Source organism: Epinephelus fuscoguttatus, linkage group LG24, assembly GCF_011397635.1.
Source record: "Epinephelus fuscoguttatus linkage group LG24, E.fuscoguttatus.final_Chr_v1".
NCBI lineage: Eukaryota > Metazoa > Chordata > Actinopteri > Perciformes > Serranidae > Epinephelus > Epinephelus fuscoguttatus.
In genome coordinates this window covers 3,080,375-3,102,530 of record NC_064775.1, presented here as the reverse complement: position 1 = coordinate 3,102,530, position 22,156 = coordinate 3,080,375, and the positions used below count along the sequence as shown (strand labels likewise).

The 22,156-nt window shown below is 42.4% G+C and overlaps 2 protein-coding genes across 3 annotated transcripts; both read left to right on the top strand.

The window, feature by feature from the left end:
• Positions 1-3,604: 3,604 nt before the first annotated feature.
• Positions 3,605-9,276, top strand: s100b (S100 calcium binding protein, beta (neural)). Its single transcript, XM_049570173.1, has 3 exons — positions 3,605-3,685; positions 4,848-5,005; positions 6,861-9,276. Exons 2-3 carry the CDS (start codon positions 4,862-4,864, stop codon positions 7,005-7,007), a joined length of 291 nt encoding a protein of 96 aa, XP_049426130.1. The 5' UTR covers positions 3,605-3,685; positions 4,848-4,861; the 3' UTR covers positions 7,008-9,276.
• Positions 9,277-12,137: 2,861 nt separating this feature from the next.
• Positions 12,138-21,461, top strand: LOC125884901 (small cell adhesion glycoprotein homolog). Of its 2 annotated transcripts, none has more exons than XM_049570171.1 (4): positions 12,138-12,231; positions 15,729-15,816; positions 18,318-18,359; positions 18,677-21,461. In XM_049570171.1, the coding sequence occupies exons 2-4, from the start codon at positions 15,741-15,743 to the stop codon at positions 18,871-18,873; spliced, it is 315 nt and encodes a 104-aa protein (XP_049426128.1). In that variant the 5' UTR covers positions 12,138-12,231; positions 15,729-15,740; the 3' UTR covers positions 18,874-21,461. The 2 variants fall into 2 exon arrangements, with proteins under 2 accessions (XP_049426128.1, XP_049426129.1); XM_049570172.1 differs by having other exon boundaries at positions 12,167-12,231; positions 15,733-15,816.
• Positions 21,462-22,156: the final 695 nt, after the last annotated feature.

The window sequence follows — 22,156 nt, the reverse complement described above, 5'->3', positions numbered from 1 at the left end:
GTGCCACGAAAGCTGGCTGGTTTCTGCCGAGACATGGCTGCATTTCCTGCCGGGATAGTGCCAAGAATGGTGGTTGGTGTCTGCCAAGACATAGCTGCATTTGCTGCCAGGATAGTGCCAAGAAAGGTGGTTGGTGTCTGCCGAGACATAGCTGCATTTGCTGCCAGGATAGTGCCAAGAAAGGTGGTTGGTTTCTGTCGAGACATAGCTGCATTTCCTGCCGGGATAGTGCCAAGTAAGGTGGTTGATTTCTGCCGAGACATAGCTGCATTTCCTGCCGGTATAGTGCAGCAAAAACCGGTTGTTTTGAACAAAGATGCCACTGCGTTTCCTGCCAGGAAAATGACCCAAAAAACAATTGTTTTTCCAGAGACATCACTGCATTTCCTGCCAGGACAGTGCCATAAAAGTGGTTGCTTTATCAAGACATCGTTGTGTTTCCTGCCAGAATGGTAGCAGACAGAGCAACACTGCCCCAGACAGAGAATGCTTTTTACGGCTCCTTTAATGAGACATTGCTGTGTTTCCTGTTGCAATAAAGCCACGAAAAAGGTTGCTTTTTGTTAAGACATAGCTGCGTTTTCTGCTGCGATTGTGCCACAAAGGCGGTCGTTTTTACCAAGACATAGCTGTTTTTCTTCCATCCAAATCTGGCGAAAATTTTGAGAAAAAAATCCAGAAAATCAACAAAGAAAATGCAAATTAATGTGTGTTTCTATTAACTCCTGATAAAAACAGATGGAAATGCTCTCGTGATCTCAAAACCAAGGTAAATGTTTTAGTGTATTCACCACAAATGAGTAGTATCAGTGTATCCAAATAAAATCTTTTTTCTTTCTGTCTTGCATACAGTACTTTCCATCATACTCACTGGCACACAGGCACGGCACTGTACATTCATTTTCCCCGAAGTCTCCAAAGTTTGTTTACAGCATTCTGGGGGTAAAAACTTGGCACCGGCACATCTCAACTTCTGCCTATTTGGCCGCAGCAGATGTAGTGTTTGTGTGAGCTCTCTTTAGGCTGCGGAGGGCACACGTCTGGCCAACTTCACCAGTGAAAAGAACGTCTTCATTAACATGCACGGCCATCCGCTTCCTCTGAAACGGGCCTTTGTGTCCCAGCAGATGCCCCGAACACATCGCAGAGAAGCAGAGCTGAATCAAAGAGAGATGGTATACGATCCACGACCAACGATAGATACAGAGGGAACTGTTCGACCAGAGGTGCTTGGCAAAGTTTAGTTAATACATCTCAAGTTGGAAAAGACCCTGTGAGACTGTTTCTCCTCTGAGAGAGAGTAACTGTAACTCATCTGAAGGTGAAGACGTATGTAACAGACACACTTCATTTGGTAAACCTGCAACTATTTAATTGCTCGTTGGCAGTTTTGGTCGTTCTTTCACGGACGCTTCTCCACAAATCAACGGTTCTTTATAAACTGAACCACAACTAATTAAACACAAGTAACTGTCTCACAACACCCTCTATACTTTCTTTATAATTTGTACTCAATTAAACGGATCTTTCCTGTAAAATTGATCTAATTTTAACAACTACAGCTGTCAAATTAAATTCAGTCAAGAGTCTCTCTGAATTGTGTCGGAGTCGACGTATTAATGGCCACGAAACGGAAATCCTCAAGTAAAAATTTGTACTTGAGTAGAGAAAGAGACCTATTTAAGCTCCTCCAACAAAGTCTAACCCCCACCGAGTCAGATCGGACTCTCTGCTACTGCTGTGACTTTTTTCTTCAGGTAAAGAAAAGTTGGATTCACAGGTGGCGGTCCTTGAGCAAGTATTCGTCCATGTTGCAGGTCTTGACAAAAGCTGCAGAATTTGTTGTTGTATGGGAAGGGCACAAGGAGATTGCAGAACTCCGCCATGGTATACGTCCTATCCATGCCCAAATTTACTGAGTTTCTTCCTTGGGCCATGTTCCACCCTCTCACCAAGTGACATGAGGATCAGGCCAAAACCTGTTCTATAATCCTGCTGCTAAACAAACTAGCAAGACTGAAATATAACCTCGATGGCAGGAGTGAAGAGCATACTTGTATATGAGTAGACGTATTCGTCCAGGTGCAAGGTACCTTAGGTTGGTTGTTGACGTTCTGGAACGCCATGTCAACTTCAGCCTGTTACATACATTGTCTGTTTTTGCAGGAAACATCCAGTTTGCATACAGTCTCTTTCAAAATAAGCGCGCTACGTCAGTACGACACTTGACGAAACGTGACGAGTTTGGCTTTAGAATCTTATGGGAAGCAAACACCGGCCTCCCAGGTGTACGTCAGTGGTTGTTGGACCCATCCACCACCCCTCACACTTACTCACCCTACTCAGACTTCTGCCCCCTTAAGTTGCGTTTTCCCCTGACGCCATTAAACAATAAAGGCGACCGACCGAGTATAATGCTAACGTGAACGGACAGCTTTTTTCGTTGGCACCTGACGCCTGAAGTCACCAACCAAGCACCGGTATTTGACGACTTCAGAGTTGTGCAAAGTTTTTAGTGGAACTATGGGTAACACTTCATAAGACAGCCCGCGTTTTAGAGTGTACCTCTCGGCCACTTTCCCGGGAGTTAGTGTATAACTCCTCCCGGTCACTTAGCATATACTTTCCCGGGAGTAAGAGTATAACTCGCGGTCACTTACCACATACTTTCCTGGGAGTTATACCCTAATTCCCAGGAAAGTATATGTTAAGTGACCAGGAGGAATTATGCTCTAACTCCTGGGAAAGTACACGTAAGTTCCCGGGAGTTATACGCTAAATCCCGGGAAAGTGGCTGAGAGGTACACTCTAAAACGCGGGCTCTCTTATGAAGTGTTACCGAACTATGTTCTGTAGAAAGTGACTTGCAAGTTGGTCGCTGACTCGTAATATAATGACTTGTGAGTTTAAGCTAATCTGGAAGCCACAAGTTACGATACAAGATACGTTGGTGGTCAATGTGTGGCTAGGTGTCGAAAAAGCTACCAGAAAAACAGCGATGGGTCATTAAAAATATGCACATTTTTTAACTAACGGGAGGAAACGGCATGTATTTTGAAAACAAACAATGCATGTAACAGGCAGAGCTTGACATGGCATCTCAGGACATCAACAACCAACACACCCAGGGGACCTTGGACGTTGTATGGGGACGTGGAAAACCCATGGCCAAACGTCGATACGAGGTCAGAGTGAGAATGTGCTGTGTTAGATTGTTGTTTAAGAGAAAATACCTGTGTGCCAACCGGCCCCGGTCTCCCCTAAATGAGATGCATTAAAACAATAGTGTTCATCTGTTAATTTAACATCATCATCAATAGTTTCAGACGCTCCTGACTGTTTGGAGAGACGATGACCTCTTTTTTAAATCCCGATAGCAAACCCAATAATGTCGACACTTTGGTCGGAGTGATGAGAAGCGTCTTATTCCTCCACTCTCTGAAACAACTTCTCACACGAACAGACTGACATTAAGAGTCAGCCCATCAGTGCTGGTTAGTGCAGGGCTGCAGTGGAGTGAGGGGAGGTGGACAGCCCGGATTGGTCAGCAGTTTTGAATGACCTCAGCGCTGCACCCTCCACACCACCACCCACCCCACTGCTGCAGTATAAAGTCTGCTGTTCATCCTCAGCCTCCACCCGCTGGACTCCAACAAACACAACTTCAGCTTGAACTCACAGCGAGGTAAGGCCATCACTCTTTTCTTTACTTCATTTAAACACAGAAAAGACCCGTTTGTCATTACCAACATTCTGATTATTGATTTAAATACATATTTTTATCAGTAAGTTTAAAGGGATAGTCCAGATTTTTTTAAGTGGGGTTGTATGAGGTACTTATGGATAGTTAGTGTATAACATACAGTAGATGTCAGTCGGCACGCCCCCAGTTTGGAGAAGCAGGCTGGAGTTTGACACAGAAGCTAAGCAATGTACTGCTGTGGATGGGGGCCAGCAAAAAGAACGTATTTCAGCCACCTAAAAAAATCAATGTCAGTTTAAGCGTACTCTGTATTGAGAGTATTTTCACTGCTTTAACTCTCCGCCCGACAGTCGATTCTGATGGGGAAGCCATTAGCGGTTTCAGTTCCCGACGATGCTCTTGTGAAAGCCACCAAAGTCCATTGACAAAAACATTAATTTTAGCTCCCTGAACACAAGAGCTGTTTGTGTACCGCTGCTTCGATGAGTTAATTAGTTGGTGTTATTGTGTGACTCTGGTGAATCCGAACTAACTCTTTCAAACACCGAAGTCACGAAATAACTCAAATTAAGCAACTAATCGAGGCAGCAGTAGACCAGCAGCTCCTGTGTTCAGCAACGTTAAATCACTGTTTTTCTCAATGGAGTCTGGCATTGAAGACAGCAATTGGAGAGCAGTTGGAAATCGCTGTCTGAAATCAAGGTAAAGCACTGAAAATACTCTAAATATATCGTACATTTAAACTGATAATGATTTTTTTTTGTAGCTACGTAGCTACAGCTAAGTACTGTCCTGTCAAATAAAGGCAAAATCCCCCAAAAATACAAGTATATATGGTCGGGAACGAGCTAAATAATGCGCTAAAGGTAGGCTGAATTTTGGTGAGGGAACAACTGGCCATTTTCAAACAGAATTTCCTGAATTGTCCATATTGCCAGTTTTAACCCGCCGTTAAACTTCAACAGCATAACTGAACTCCTGAAATTCAGTACTTTTGATTTTGGTGTGCCACCCCAAGATATTCAGGGATCACATCTGGCCACAATCTGTCATCTAACTCTTTCTACATCCATAACTGAAGTGAGTAAAACCAGAAACCCGAACTCTTCTGTTTCTCATGTGTTCGTGTATTCTCTCTGAAAAGGTGAAAGAAGACAGATGACAATGACCGACCTGGAGACCTCGATGGCGACCATCATCGCCGTGTTCCAGAAGTATTCAGAAAGAGAAGGAGACAAACACAAACTGAAGAAGAGCGAGCTGAAGGATCTGCTCAACGACGAGCTGCCGGATCTGATGGGGGTGAGAAACAAAACTGAGATCTGGAGGAGTTTAAATGTTGTGCGGTAAAAAGTACAATATTTTCCTCAAAAATGTAGTGGAGTAAAATTAAAGTATAGAATTAAAGTACCATAAATACTTATACTCTTACTACTACTGCTTCTACTTAGGTAAATCCACACCTTGGCATTGCCACTTCTGGGACTTAAACTTGTACTTGAGTACTTCTGCAACAATGTACTTTCAGGGCTTTGACTTGTACTTAAGTACTTCTACAAAGTGGTTCTGCTACTTTCAGGAACTTGACTTGTACTTCTACTTTTTATTGCTACTTCAAGAACTTTTACTTGTTTTTTCAGTACTTCTACCCCTTAGTATTGCTCTTTCAGGATTTTGACCTGTATTGAAGTACTTTTACACCTTTGCATTGCTACTTCTGGGACTTAACCTTGTACTTCCAGTACTTCTAAACTGTGGTATTGCTACTTTCAGGACTTTGACTTGTACTTAAGTACTTCCACAACATAGTATTGCTATTTTCAGGGCCTTGACAGATAGTTGAATACATCTACTCCATGGTATTGCTAATTTCAAGACTTTAACTTATACTTGAGTACTTCTACATCTTGGTATGACTTTCAGGACTTTTACTTGTACTTGAATACTTCTACATAGTGGTATTTTTACTTGTGCTTTAGTACTTCCATTACATGGACTTGCTATTTTCAGGATTTCAACTTCTACTTAAGTACTTCTACACCTTGATGATGCTGTTTCTGGGACTTTGACTTGTACTTAAGTACTTCTACATGTAGTATTGGTACTTTTGGGACTTTTACTTATTTGTGAGTACTTCCTCTACTTCTACTTCCTTTGTAAAGCTATTTCTAGGACTTCTACTTGAAAATATACTATGCTACACCTTGGTATTGCTATTTCTAGGACCCTGACTTGCATTTAGTTCTTCTACACCTTGATACTTCTACTTTCAGGACTTTGACTTGTACTTGAGTACTTCTTCAATGTAATATTGTGACCTTCAGGACACTGACCTGTACTTAAGTACTTCTACACCTTGATACTTCTTCTTTCAGGACTTTGACTTGTAGTTGAGTACTTCTACACCGTGATATTGCTACTTCAGGACTTTTACTTGTACTTGAGTACGTCTACAACATAGTATTGCTACTTTCAAGACCTTGACAGGTACTTGAGTACTTCTTCAATGTAATATTGTGACCTTCAGGACATTGACCTGTACTTAAGTACTTCTACACCTTGATACTTCTTCTTTCAGGACTTTGACTTGTAGTTGAGTACTTCTACAACATAGTATTGCTACTCTCAAGACCTTGACAGGTACTTAAATACTCCTTCAAAGTAATATTGTGACCTTCAGGACATTGACCTGTACTTAAGTACTTTTGCACCTTGGTATAGCTACTTCAAGGACTTTGACTTGTACGTGAGTACTTCTACACCGTGATATAGCTACTTCAGGACCTTGACAGGTACTTGAGTACTTCTTCAATGTGGCATTGTCACCTTCAGGACACTGACCTGTACTTAAGTACTTTTGCACCTAGGTATAGCTACTTCAGGACTTTGACTTGTACTTGAGTACGTCTACACCGTGGTATTGCTACTGCTAAGTAAAAGGTTGTAATATCTCTTCTCCCACTTCTGAATTAATGGTAGCCTAGTAATCAAAGTTTTTCTTACTGTTTGTCCACCACTGAGTCAATGTTTGAATGTACCTCAGAGCTGCTGAACTCAACGAACTGAGTATTATGTTTTCATCCAAAAACATTCAGTGTGTTGTCCTGAGTCGTTTCAATGACCTGGTGCAAACTCTCCGTTTGTCCCCTCCCTGCAGCATGTGAAAGACCAGGCTACACTCGACAGCCTGATGGAGAGCCTGGACGCCGACGGCGACGCCGAGTGCGACTTCCAGGAGTTCATGACATTCATCTCCATGGTTACCGTCTGTTGCCACGAGTTCTTCGAGCACGAGGACGAGTGAAGGAGGAGGAGGGCAAGCAGGGAGACAAAAGAGGGGGAGCTACAGTAAATTATAAAGAAGGAGAAGAAGCCTAGCAACGCACAACCTGTGGGTGCAGTCGGCGCAGCGCAGGCTGGGAACACAACTCCAGCCAGCAGCCAAAACATTATTGGCTGGTGGCTGGCAGACAGTCCAGTCTAGTAGCTAAAATCAACCTTGTTCTTTTTCTATTTGAGTCTAAATACCTAGATGGCTTGTAAAGGCTTCAAAAAGGCTTTGGGATTTTAGTGTGGCTCTGAAGTTTGTTCCAAAACTAGACAATGATTTCTAAAAGTAGCTTCTTCTGTACATCAGATGCTAGTTGGCTGCAGAAATTGGTACTTTTTGATCGCCACTTTAGCATAATTCCCAGTCTCATTCTTTATATCAAACTGTTTAAAACAATTTAGAAGAGTTAGCTAGATTTTGGCTACCAGCTTTGGCTACCAAGATCTGCCAAAATATGGTCACTAATTCAAGTTTCCTCTGGTGAAAGGGCCAGTAAAGTTGTAAAAAGGACCAGTAAGTTTGTCCACACTTAGTCAAGCAGCCTCCAATCATTCTTTTGAGATTTCACACATGGTATTTTAGGAGGCCAGTAAATCGATAAAACCCTATTATCACGAGGTCAGTATAACCTGGGGATCTTGAAACAGACACTGGGGAGCTGATCGAAGGCCTTGTCCACACGAACGTGGCTATATTTGAAAATGTAGCCTTTTCTTATGCAAACTGCTCTTTAGGTCACTGAAAACTGATCTCTGGATGAAGTTGTTTAGAAACTCTGTTTTCAGCCCAGCTGCCCACCATTGTCGTTAGACGTTAATATTTCAATACGTTCTTACACCAACTCGTCAAATACCTCCACTTTGTTCGTACAAGTCAAAACACGATACGCTAGGTAACCTTTTGCATCTGTTTTGATTCAAAATACACTTCTGTTCTCACAGGAAATGTACAGTTTCTGCTCTTGATGTGCACACTCTTATTCTTAATAAACTTACAACTAGGGATGCATGATATTAGATTTTTTGCCAATATCGGATATGCCGATGTGTAACAACTCATTTGACCGATAACTGCTATCGATATATTGTCCCCACCTAATTTTAGAGATCATCAAGTCTCCTCTGTAGTGGAATTAACATCATATTATACATGCATGCGCTTAACGTGACGGCCCACCATCAGATGGAGACATGAAATATAATACGTATGTATGTAATAGTCATTCATGAGGCGAATTAAGGAAAAAGTACGTTGGCCGATTCTGACAGCTCATTTAAAGCTAATATCCGCCTATGCCGATGACACACCGATATTAGCGTGCACGTCAATTTGACGTAGAATACTGGCGACAGACTCCGTTGGTATTCTGTTGTTTACAGCTGCATTGTTAAGTGACCAAAATCCAACGTCTTCCATGCCAGCATCATCTTAACGTAGAATAATCGCATTTTATTGTGAGGTATGTGGAACAAAACCCAATGTCTGCAAAATGTTGTCATGTTAACATCCACACAATGTGAAATCCTGACGTCGTTAAACATTTGAAATATTGATTCCAACCAAAATTTGACGTCTGTCCAACATCTTTCTGACGTCATATATTCTTCACCTGGCTTCTGGGTTCGGGTTATATCTCCACTTGTTGGTTTGGCGCGCTCTTGACAGCCCTTTGATTGTGTTTTCATGTGGACAGGGTATTTTTTTTTTAGTCCCCTGGTAATACTGGGCTCCTGTGAATAGGGCTTTAGAAGCACCTGTGTGTTTGCAAAACCTTATTGACTATCAAATATTGAAGGCGACTTGCAGGTTGGTCGTTGGCTAGCAAAAGTTTCAAAGTGGCTTGTGAGTTTCAGTTCAGCTAGAAGCCACTTTGGAAACAACAATTTAGACAAAATCTTAAAAATCTAGTTGACTATCAAAAATTGAAAATGACTTGCAACTTAGTCTTCAAGGTTTAATTGGTTAGTAAAATGTTGAAAATGGCGTCTGAGGGTTTTTATTTTTTACGCTAGCTTCCAGTTCGGTAAAAACATTGTTTAGAAGGTTTTTTTTGTTTTTTGAGATACTTCATATTTAGGTAGCTGGTAGACAAGTAATCAACGATTATTTGAGTCATAATATGTTGCAGATGTTTAGCTGGCTGCAGAAATAATCCTAAAATGTTGAGATTTAGTCGCCGCTGTTGTCTGTAGCCAAACAATTCAACCTGCTAGAGTAAAAAAAAAAAAAAAAAATCTTGTTTCACACTCTTCTCGTCATGCAAAGAAAACTTATGATGATAGGAATGAAATCTTTATCAAAACAGTTGGAGCAGAGTTTGTTATCGATGATGTGTATTTTGAAATGTTGAGCACTGGTTTGTTTGGATGTCGGTGATATGAAATGAAATAAATTATCCATGTGTGACTCTGGAGTTTGAGAGAGTTTTTTTGTGGGACAGAAAAGGAGGAAGAGGGACCTTTCCACGCCCACATATGACGTCCAAGGTACCCTGGGTGTGTTGGCTGTTGACGTTCTGGGACGCCGTGTCAACTTCAGCCTGTTACATGCATTGTCTGTTTTCAAAATACACTTGTGTTTTCACAGGAAATGTACAGTTTGCATACAGTCTCTTTCAAAATAAAAGCACTACGTCAGTACAGCACCGCAAATGAATTGTGGGCGGGGTCACAACAAAAGCACATGGTTAGGTTTAGAAAAACATCTTACAGGAAGCGAACACTGGCCTCCCGGGCCAAAGTCCGTGGCTGTTGGATCCATTCACCACCCCTGCATCCCCTAGTTGCATTTCCCCCTCCTTCACTCCTCTCCTTTAATTCCTTTTCCTCCCCCTGACACCACAGGCAACCAGCTGCGCATCACACCGATGTGAAAGGATGGCTATTTCATTGGCGTCTGACACAGATAGTCACTGACTAAGCGTCTGTATTTGATGACTTCAGGGGTAGACTGGGTTGTTAGATCAGTGTTTTCACATAATATCCAATTTACTGAGTTATAGTCCTGTCCTCATCATAAACATGTCACGTTTTTGAACATGTGTAGCCTGTTATACAATGGTGTATTCATACATTTGTGTTCAGTCACAAAAAAAGCTTTACATGTGATTTATAACTTGTTATCTGCAGGAACAGATGAGTTCTGACATTTGGATTCAGCCTTCGTCACACCAATCTCTCCTTCTCGTTAATTCTTTTGCTGTGGGTAGCAGAGATCAGTGCTAAATGATCTCACATAGATCCAGAGAACCTTCAAAGTTTCTGTTTCTCTCTAAAAACATGATTGTCATCGCAGTGCTGTGACACAAAACTGATTAATGAGCTCTGTGTCCACACAGAGAGCCAAGAACCATACAAGAACCACACAGTGGACCAGTGGACCTTTGTGGAGTCTTGTCTTTTGTTTGGCGTGAAGCTTAATTAAGCACACGGCCTTCAGGTGTGAGTGCTGAGTGAGGCTCTCCCCACTGACCTAATTAACTCCATGATTGCAGTCACCTGGTCCAGTGCTCTACCTGCAGAGGGTTTACATTTCTCCTGCCTGTGTAACCCTGAGTCAGTTACTATGGCAACTTAAAGCTAGTTCACATTACATGATTTTTGCCCTGATTTTGCGTCGCAGAGACTATCGTAATCTTTTGAGTGTTCATACTTGGCGACGTGTGTTTCTGTCAGCGGGAGTCTCGGAAACTGCGTTACGACGTGTGTGTGCACACCGCAAGATTTCTCTCTTCTCAGATAACGCGGTGACGGCACATCGTAAAGGCATGGATATTCTTCCCAGTGTTGAATCAGATCTGCCTCCAGGGCCTGGGTCCAAACACAACGCGCTCCCCGTGATCCTGTGGACGCCGCCATTGCTGTTGTTTGCCGGCTTGTCAGTGTTGCCGGATCTTGGGAGATAAACAAGCAACCAGGGCTATGGAAACAAGCCCAAAAGAAGCGACGGATGCATATAGAGGAAGGCGACATTTAGAAACAAGCCCAAAGTCGGGGCTAATAAGCGGACCTGACAACCCTGCCAAACCTTTCTAGCATGCCAGATATCCAGTCCCAGTCGCAGACGAGGGGGCGACTTGCTCGTGGGCTTGTTCACACATGAGGACTCGTCATGGCAGACTATCTGCCGACTCACCTCCGACCCAAGGTGGCTCTCAAGATCCTCTGCGACGTCAAAATCGTGGTGAAAATCGTGTAATGTGAACTAGGCTTTACTCCGTGAAGCAAACCTGCCTGAGTATGATTGCAGGAAGGAGAAACATGGCGTGTCCTTTTGTGAATAATGTCGTGGACGTTGAGGCACAGTTTATTCAGAGGCTGTTGTGTAAGGAGAAAATGATTAGACCCCGTTTGGACGTGTCTTGTTTTGTATTTTGTGCACGTCACTGCAAATCATGTTTCCCATCTGGGGTAATAAAGTGACTGAACTGAACCCGCCCTTTCTCCAACACCCAAAACATCTGCAACGAAATTGTAACGACGCATTGAACTGAGGCATCTGACCAGTGATTGGGAAATATCAGTGAGTGAGTTCTCAAACTGGAGTTTATGTGTTTTGATGGAAGAAATTAACACAATCCAGGTCATTGTTTGGACTGTAATCTGTGGGACCTGAACCCTGAACTCATGTGAACATGCAGAACACTGCTCGACTTCCTGAGTTTCATTTTGGCCGTCAATTGTCCACACGGTGCTACATCCTCTGAGAGTTGGGACGCAGCCAGGGAGAAAGCCATCATAAAACAGCCCCATATTATAACAACATCTCTGACACTTTTCTCTGGTTGTTTGGAGGCATTCTGGGAAATGTAGGCAAACACAGGCCAAAAACTCCTGCAACAAACAAGCTGAACGTGAGTGAAGATCTCCAATAATTCCCAGGCTAGAGGTGAGGTTAATAAACACAGCGTGAGTGCAGACACACACACACAGAATAATGTGTGTGTGTGGAGTGTGAAGGGATGATGTAAGAGGCGTTGTCAGCTGCACACTTTCAGACATCTGCAGGCTGTGTAGCATCAGAGAGGTGGAGTCAGACTTGTGATTGGCCGGAAGGGGAACAGATCTCGACCCTGGGGACTGACACCACACCCATCTGTGTGTGGGTGTGTGTGTGTGTGTTTGAGCTGCGTGTGTGTTGCTCAGCATATGCTCTGTTGTGTTTCTTCTTCTTCTTCTTCTTGTTCTGCTCTGACCTGGTAAGTTTTTGGGGTTTCATACATACATCAAACATTTCAGTTTGAAGTTTTGTTTTGATGCATTTGTGACATTTCACTTTTTGTGTTGTGACTGTTTTGCACAACAAGCTGCAGGTTTGTTTCTGCTCTGTCATGTTAAGTAATCAGTTAATAATCACTTTAAGAAAAGAGCTCATAAAGTTGTGCATTCTCACTAAACACAGTTTTAAAAAAGCTTGATGAGACCAGAGAGGGGTGTGTGAGGATAGTCAGACTTGTAGCACTGGAAGTTTGAGTAGAGCGGAATAAAATCAGATTAAAATGACCTTAAAGTTCTGCAGCTCAGAGATAGTTTGGTGACAACTTTTCCCTCAAGTTCATAGCTCAGTTTGTGGAAAACCTGCAATTCTTTTAAGGACTCGTTTTGCAGGTAAACAACGTGACAAATGCTTTGCAGACAACTTGAATAAACAAAAGTCTGGAGCTGTTTGCTCATTTGAATTCTTAGAAGCTGATAACAAGTTATTTTTTATTTACAGCAGTGACTGTGCCATCAAAGCCAACTGTTTTTCGTAAGACATCAGTGGTACTTTCAGCAGAAATTGTGCCACGAATAGTGATTGTTTTCAAGGGAGACACTGAGGGCGTTTACAGCAGCGATTGTGCCACCAAAAACACTTGATTTTAGGGCGACATTGGCAACACTGGCAGTATTTTCAGAGGTGATTGTGCCACTAAAGTGATTGTTTTAGGGAGACATTAGCTACATTTACAGCGACGACTGGGACATGAAAACCAGTTGTTTTTCATATTACATCAGCAGTACTTCCAGTAGTGACTGTGACACCAAAACTCTTTGTTTTAGAGAGACATTATGCGGAATTTACAGCGACGACTGTGCCACCAAAACCAGTTGTTTTTAGGGAGACATCGGCTGCATTTACAGCAGCGACTGTGCCACCAAAACCAGTTGTTTTTAGGGAGACATCGGCTGCATTTACAGCGGCGACTGTGCCACCAAAACCAGTTGTTTTTAGGGAGACATCGGCTGCATTTACAGCGGCGACTGTGCCACCAAAACCAGTTGTTTTTAGGGAGACATCGGCTGCATTTACAGCGGCGACTGTGCCACCAAAAACAGTTGTTTTTAGGGAGACATCGGCTGCATTTACAGCAGCGACTGTGCCACCAAAAACAGTTGTTTTTAGGGAGACATCGGCTGCATTTACAACGGCGACTGTGCCACCAAAAACAGTTGTTTTGAGGGAGACATCGGCTGCATTTACAGCTGCGACTGTGCCATCAAAACCAGTTGTTTAGAGGGAGACATCAGCTGCATTTACAGCTGCAACTGTGCCACCAAAAACAGTTGTTTTTAGGGAGACATTGGCTGCATTTACAACGGCGACTGTGCCACCAAAAACAGTTGTTTTGAGGGAGACATCGGCTGCATTTACAGCGGTGACTGTGCCATCAAAACCAGTTGTTTAGAGGGAGACATCGGCTGCATTTACAGCTGCGACTGTGCCACCAAAACCAGTTGTTTTGAGGGAGACATCGGCTGCATTTACAGCGGCGACTGTGCCATCAAAACCAGTTGTTTAGAGGGAGACATCAGCTGCATTTACAGCTGCGACTGTGCCACCAAAACCAGTTGTTTAGAGGGAGACATCAGCTGCATTTACAGCTGCGACTGTGCCACCAAAACCAGTTGTTTAGAGGGAGACATCGGCTGCATTTACAGCGGCGACTGTGCCATCAAAACCAGTTGTTTAGAGGGAGACATCAGCTGCATTTACAGCTGCGACTGTGCCACCAAAAACAGTTGTTTTTAGGGAGACATCGGCTGCATTTACAGCGGCGACTGTGCCACCAAAAACAGTTGTTTTTAGGGAGACATCGGCTGCATTTACAGCGGAGACTGTGCCACCAAAAACAGTTGTTTTTAGGGAGACATCGGCTGCATTTACAGCGGCGACTGTGCCACCAAAAACAATTGTTTTTAGGGAGACATCGGCTACATTTACAGCGGCGACTGTGCCGCCAAAAACAGTTGTTTTTAGGGAGACATCGGCTGCATTTACAGCGGCGACTGTGCCGCCAAAACCAGTTGTTTAGAGGGAGACATCGGCTGCATTTACAGCGGCGACTGTGCCACCAAAACCAGTTGTTTTTAGGGAGACATCGGCTGCATTTACAGCGGTGACTGTGCCACCAAAACCAGTTGTTTATAGGGAGACATCGGCTGCATTTACAGCTGTGACTGTGCCACCAAACCAGTTGTTTTGAGGGAGACATCAGCTGCATTTACAGCTGCGACTGTGCCACCAAAAACAGTTGTTTTTAGGGAGACATCGGCTGCATTTACAGCAGCGACTGTGCCACCAAAACCAGTTGTTTTGAGGGAGACATCAGCTGCATTTACAGCTGCGACTGTGCCACCAAAAACAGTTGTTTTTAGGGAGACATCGGCTGCATTTACAGCGGCGACTGTGCCACCAAAAACAGTTGTTTTTAGGGAGACATCGGCTGCATTTACAGCGGCGACTGTGCCACCAAAAACAGTTGTTTTTAGGGAGACATCGGCTGCATTTACAACGGCGACTGTGCCACCAAAAACAGTTGTTTTGAGGGAGACATCGGCTGCATTTACAGCTGTGACTGTGCCACCAAAACCAGTTGTTTTTAGGGAGACATCGGCTGCATTTACAGCTGCAACTGTGCCACCAAAAACAGTTGTTTTTAGGGAGACATTGGCTGCATTTACAACGGCGACTGTGCCACCAAAAACAGTTGTTTTGAGGGAGACATCGGCTGCATTTACAGCGGTGACTGTGCCATCAAAACCAGTTGTTTAGAGGGAGACATCAGCTGCATTTACAGCTGCGACTGTGCCACCAAAACCAGTTGTTTAGAGGGAGACATTGGCTGCATTTACAGCGGCGACTGTGCCACCAAAACCAGTTGTTTTTAGGGAGACATCGGCTGCATTTACAGCGGCGACTGTGCCACCAAAACCAGTTGTTTAGAGGGAGACATCGGCTGCATTTACAGCGGTGACTGTGCCACCAAAACCAGTTGTTTTGAGGGAGACATCAGCTGCATTTACAGCGGTGACTGTGCCACCAAAAGTGGTGGTTTTTTTGGGAGATTTGTTACCATTTTTTAGCAGCAACTGTTGTCTCTGTTCTTAGAGACATTGGCAGCATTTTCAGCTGCGATTGTGCCACCAAAACCAGTTGTTTTTTAGGGAAACATCGGTGGCATTTACAGCGGCAGTTGTGCCACTTATTGGTTGTTTTTTTAGGAAGACACTGGTGGTTTTTCCTGTGGTGACTGTGCCAAAAAACCAAGTATCTTAAGCCATAAAACAACCTTTTTCTGTAGAATCTAAATCATCATAAATCTGCTTTATGTGCAGTAAAATGAAACCATTTTTTTTAAATGACACATCTTAATTTCTGGAATATTTAACAAAGAGCCAAAATGCGTCCAATTTATTATTATTTTCTCTTCAGGTAGACGTTGCCATGGATGCTCACACGACTCCAGCCCCTGGGACCCTCCCTCTTTCTACCGAAGCTGTGACTAAGATGGTGACAAACGGTGAGTACATGCACATTAATATGATAATAAAATAAACTAAAAATAAAAGTGGAAATATTGCTCTGTGAAATTACTCTGCACAAGTCTTAACGTTAAGTAAAAGTAGCAGCAAAATAATTAATGTATTAAGTGAATGAGTATTTTTACATCGCTGTGTCGGTACTTGTACTCAAGCAAAAGATCTTCTCCCACCTCAATCACAGTAGGTGTGAAACCTGATCACACTGGAATCAATGATCAATGATTCCGTAATAGATACGTGTGTTAAGCTGACACACACACACACACACACACACACACACACACACACACTGTGAGCGTTTTGGACCAGCCGAAGTGTGTGTGCATGCGTGTGTGTTTAGCAGGGAGTGTCTTATCAGTCCGATGTCAGGAGACGAGCATGGGAAGGAGCGAGTGTGACGCCTCCAGGGTCTGTCGCCACGGAGATAAGAGCTGACACGCTGATACCGGCTGGCCCTTGTTTCCACGCCAGGGCCAAAGAGATGCTAGCCAGCTGGGGATGTGTGTGTGTGGAGAACACCCTCAGCACTTTACCTTTCATTTTGTGCTCCTTTTTACTTCATCTCAGAGGGAAAACGCACTTCTAGATACTTTTTCCATGACACACGTATGATATGACGCAATATAACTGAAACTTCTTAGATGCCGTGTCAGTTTGCACTTGTTACATGCACAGTCTCTTTTAAAATGAACTTACCCGTTCTTCACCGTCCCCGTCATCTGACAGTTAATGGCCTCTTCGTTTGCGAGGACAAGGAGGGCGCGCAATTCCTTGTCTCCCCAGTTGCTCATCTTTACAGTGTCTGTCAGGTTTGCGTTTCCCTCTTGCTACTAGCTGCTCGCTAATTCCTGCTATCAGCTGTTTCCTGTTTATCCACCGCCAGTGGGTCTCACGTGCGGCGTCATCAACAGCTCCTCCCACAAGTCTTCAACAGCCCCTCCCGTTGCAGAAGGCCGCCTCGCTCTGTTTAAACTAAAAGGGTTCCACCAATATGTCTACCCTATGAGGCGGAAAATTGGGCACCTCGGATCAACTCGCCAGTCCAGCTCTGTGTGTCTAAACGCTCGCAGCTTGCTGGCAAAACGGCCGAACATTCACCGACAATCTGGTGGTGTGAAAGGGGCTATAGCCGTCCTTTAACATTGGTATGATACACAGCCAGTTGTCGTTAGAGTTTAACGGTGCCCAGCAGCGTCAGAGAAATGCAACAGCACTCGAAGAAAAGTTAAGGCTGCAAAAGTCCAAGTGTGTTACTGTTGATTTTGCTAGGTCTGTATTTTTACATAAGTAACATTTTGAATTCGGGACTTTTACTTTTGATTGAGTATTTTGAGTCTGCGGTATTTCTACTTTTACCTTACTGAAGGACTGCAAGTTAGTGCATACGGAAGCGTATTGCATTCACATGACAAATTTAAAAAATCTGTTTTATTGAGTAATTTTTACTTCGAAAAATTACAAAATTACCACAAAAAAAATGACAATGAAAAACAGAAAAATAAAAAAATACCCTGAAAAACAAAACAAAAAATACCACGAAAGACAGAAAAATAAAAAAATTATTCAGAAAAACAAAAAAATACCACGAAATACAGAAAAATAAAAAAATTACTCAGAAAAACAAAAAAATACCACGAAAAACAGAAAAATAAAAAAATTACTCAGAAAAACAAAAAAATACCACGAAATACAGAAAAATAAAAAATTACTCTGAAAAAACAAATAATACCATGAAAGACAGAAAAATAATTACTCCGAAAACCAAAAAAAATTATCATGAAAAAACAGAAAAATAAATAGAAAAAATCTACTCAATAAAACAGTTTTTTTTTTTGTATTTGTCAAGTGAATGCAATACGTTTCCGTAAGTTCAAACTCTGATTTCTGGTAATTAAACATTGGTAAAGCTTTTTAAAGTAAGTAAAGTTTTTGTCATTTTCAAAACATAAAATCATGAAAAGTTATCATCTTTTGTGGTCTTATATCTTGAAGATGTCAGCTGTGTCTCAAGAAAAGAAAAATGTGCTCATATTTCACATGTACGACACTTGTGAGAGTTCGTCAAATGTCTCTTTTATGTCCGTTTCTGCCCCATTGAGCAGGTTTAGTGGCAGTTTTCTAGCTGTTCGACCCAAATACAGATGTTTGCAGGATATGTCTGTGACAATATGATGTGTAAATATAGTGCGGAGCTTATGTGGGCAGAGCTGAGCCCTGGAGTGCCTCTGTCACCTCGTCTCTACACACACCGAGGCTTTAAAATAGACTGAGAGTGTCTGGATGCCACGCATGGTTCTGCTGCCATGTGTCGTCCTCCAACCAGCTTCATAATGTGAGCGTAACAGTGCAGTTGTGTGCTGGCTGCACTTTGGGAATATTTAAGTTTGAAGGTCTGAGGTTATGATGCAGGAAAAGACGCCCAGTTTCACCGAATGTATGTAATTAATAATATGTGTTTGATTATTTGTCTCTTTTACAGCCGCCGACACTGACGGTGGAGATTTGGCAGCTTTAATCGGAGGTGAGACCTGAACTTTTGTTTGGTGTGCATCTTTAATTTGTCCAGTGAAGTCCCAGTGTCCTCAAACCAGACGATAGTAAAGTACGAATGTCCTCAAACAAAACAATAATAAAGTCCCAATGTCCTCAAACGAGACGAAGACAGATCACTCCATTGAAAATCCATTTATGACCCTGATTCGACCACGACAGGTTTTTAAGATCTTTTAAGATCGGGTTTGATCCTGCAGTAAACTGAATACCATGAGCAGTGATCACAGGTTTGAAAAGGTTTTTTGAATCCTTCTCCTGTCTCGATCTTTATACTCCACCTTCCAGGGATCGTCGTCTCCGTGCTGCTGCTCCTCATCTGCATCATAGCCGTGCTGCTGTGGTGTATGTCCAGGCAAAAAGGCTCATACGTCACCAACGAGACAGACGGCGACGACGAGGTGGACGACGACGACAACCGGTCCGTGGGCTCTGATGCGGAGCTCCAATGCAAAGAACCTCTGAAGACCAAAGAGGACGAATAAAGACAGAAGCAAGGAAACTTTTACTGGAGTCGTCGAGGACTAAAGAGCTTTTGTGTTTGTGGGAAATCATTTTTCAATAGTAGCTGATTTTCCTAAAGCACAAAGCGAGTTTGCACGTTGCTGCAAGACAAAACTGACAAGTGACTCTTCACGCAGTGACGTTATTGGATGAAGTTTGGGCATCAGTTGATGAATGAAAGTCACAACATATTTCAATGTGATTTTATTTCTAATGTCAATATTTACTCTTGTTAACGTGATGATGTTTCCGGAGAAATATCTAATTAGACATAAAACCATGCAGCTCAGTCTCCTGAAGAAGTGTTGGCATTGCACGTTTCTGCAAACCATGAATACGTCACAATTGCAAGTTTCGTATGTGTCATATCATCGTTCCAAAGTCAAGTACCTGGCTTTGGAAGTGGAAACGGTGGATGGCGTGTCATGTACAGGACATGCTTACCAAGCTGCAGACCACTGTTGGAGACCACTGGCTGTTTTTCCAGCAGCTTTTCAGTTGCCAAACGTGGGTGTTCTGTGGCAACTTATTGCTGTACATGAAAAGTGGTTGTTACCAGGGGGTATAATGTCTCCGAAAGCGGGTATATGAAGCTAAAACACAACCATTTTAAAACTCTTTCTAGCTGCCTTCTGTCTCTTTGTATCGCTCTGAGTCGCTTTCTCTTTCTTTGAAGTCATTTAGGCCTTGTTTCCACGGATACCGATACAAATAAAAACAGATTTTTATTTATCCCGTATAACATAAATTCCGGGTTCACACGATCAGCTGTGAAAACGATATCTCTGTTCAAAAACGGCAGCGTTTTGCTGCAGTTAGCATGCCAGGCCAGTAGGTGGCGATACGACAGAAGAACGTTCTGTGCATGCATAGTGATTTGTTTTCCTCTTGGCGCTAGTGATAAAAACAATGACAAACAACATTTTAATCTAATGTAGCATAGTTAGCTGCTATGCACTTACTAATATCGGGCACAGCAGACGTCTTTGTGTGCCGATGTAGCGGTAGTTCATTCGTAAGCTCGTAAGTCGTCCCAAAAGTGCTAACAAAACGTAAACAACACGGCATATATCCGCCATTGTTGTGAAATGTCATCGTTTTCCAAAATCTCTGTCTATCTTGTTTACACGTCTCCACAGAAATGGATATTTTTAAAAACTTTCATTCTGGAAGCCGTTTTTGAAAATCTCCATTTTCATCGAGAAAAACGCCGGTTACGTGTAAATGACAGCTGCCCATTTTCAGAAATATATGGAACCGTATAAACAGGCCCTTTATGTCTCTTTGTAGCTGCCTTCTGTCTCTTTGTATCTCTTTGAGTCGCTTTCTGTCTCTCCAAAGTCATTTTGAATCTCTTAATAATGATTCTGAATCTGCTTAAAGTCATTTTAACCTATTTGTACCTGCTTTCTGTGTCTTTGGAATCATTGTGACGCTGTGTAGTCACTTTAAATCTCCTTTCTGTCTCTCTTTGGTCACTGTGAATCTCTGCAGAGTTGTTTTGCATCTTTCTGTAGTCGTGTTGTGTCTCTTTTCAGCTGTTTTGCATCGTTTTTTATTGTTGCTTTGTTTTGTGTCTGTTTGTATTGTTTTGTCATTTTGAGTCTCTTCCTGGTGGGTACAGTTCGGTCCCTGGGCCTGTTCAGTAATCCATCCATGAGCCACGGCATTGTTAAGTTTCAGTGTATCTGCAACATAATAATATGCAAATGCAACGTATCTGCGGTTTGAGACGTACAATGCCAACATTTGTTCTGGTGACTGGGTTGGTACTTTCGGTCAGAGGCTGCTGCACTGTGCATCAGATCTGAATCATGAGAACGAGCCCTTTTTGTTTTTGTTGTTCCTGCCACAGTAATGTGTCATTCCTACCAGCGACATCCTGAGTGCATCATCTCATTTGAAACACTGAGAGTTTCAGATTGACCCTCCTGAGATGGTTTAAAAAAATATACAGCTTTAAAAAACTTCAGTCTATTTTTACAGAATAACAATCATTCATTTAGGGAGCACTTCCTGTTGCTTCACGTCTCCACAGATTATTCATCAGGTTTATAATCCGCCTGAATCACGTGTCACAAAATGACTTTTCCACCAGACAAATCTTTTTCACCGCAGAGCAAGCTTTCTGCCAAAGAGGCTGCGAGACCAAACTACCAGACGCTGGTAAACATTTACCGGCCGCTGGTGATTTTCCATCCTGGTTGTTGTCATATTTGCAGCAACTATGAATCAGCTGTGAGGAGAAACCTGTGTGCTGAGAGTTTGTGTGGTTATTTTCCAACCTGAATTCAACCTATGCTGATGTTTGTCTGCATTTTTTACTATCAGAGTTTCTTTTGTCTGTTTTTCTTTCCATAAATGGACAGAAATGATGATAAAGTTAGAGGTGAAAAGGGTTTTTAGAAGCAAAGAGGGATGAAGAAAGGAAGAAAGTCAGTACTTAGTTGCAATAATTAATTGTTTTCTACAGCTAGAAATAGAAATTTAAATGTTTTTTCACTTATTAAAACATTTTCTTTTATTTACTATCGATTTATAAGAATAAAGTTTATGCCTTTTGACACAATGGAGACTTTTATTTTGGTGTGATTTAGCTCCTTCATCATTATCAGCTCCATCTAGTGGTCACAAGAAAGTACTGCATGCAGTAGAAAATATGACTTTTTTCATGTGTGTCAATAGAGGGTTTAACTGGGCGGGCGGGTTAAATAAAATAATAAAAATGGATTTTTAAAATACAAAAAAAACCCACACTTTTACATGATTCATGTGTAAAAAGAAACAGATGTGTAGATTCATACGGAGACAAGGTGAAAATTAAAAGGTCATATACACCGCCTGTGCATCTGGACTGCACTGTGTACTGAACACTACATGTTTATTTACATTTTTGAGATTAAAACTCACAAGTTACAGGGAGGGGGTTAACTAACTATTTGACATTTATACATAAGGACTCAGTTCGCTGTTTTGAATTCTTGCAGAACAGGCACGGCTTGGAGCAGAAGGATTTTTATAGATACCTACAGGTACGACACTGTGTTAATCAGGACTGTAAATTCAAGGGTTTTTCACCAGTTGAATCCAAATTTTATGCAATATTACTATCAGCCACAATGTCTACCCCTAAAAAGCTGTTTCAAGATTATACACTGCTCTATCTCATGCTGAGAACCACAATATGAATTATATTAAAGAGAAGTGGGAACGAGAGGCGGGGATTAGATTGTCAGAAGAGGTCTGGGGGGATATTTGGCAATT

What these genes read in the sequence shown, in the direction of transcription:
- s100b (XM_049570173.1), top strand. Translation starts at nt 4,862, where the DNA reads ATGACAATGACCGACCTGGAGACCTCGATGGCGACCATCATCGCCGTG. An exon ending in AGCTGCCGGATCTGATGGGG is followed by an intron (nt 5,006 to 6,860) that starts GTGAGAAACAAA and finishes CCCTCCCTGCAG; the next exon opens with CATGTGAAAGACCAGGCTAC.
- LOC125884901 (XM_049570171.1), top strand. Translation starts at nt 15,741, where the DNA reads ATGGATGCTCACACGACTCCAGCCCCTGGGACCCTCCCTCTTTCTACC. An exon ending in GACTAAGATGGTGACAAACG is followed by an intron (nt 15,817 to 18,317) that starts GTGAGTACATGC and finishes TCTCTTTTACAG; the next exon opens with CCGCCGACACTGACGGTGGA. An exon ending in TTTGGCAGCTTTAATCGGAG is followed by an intron (nt 18,360 to 18,676) that starts GTGAGACCTGAA and finishes TCCACCTTCCAG; the next exon opens with GGATCGTCGTCTCCGTGCTG.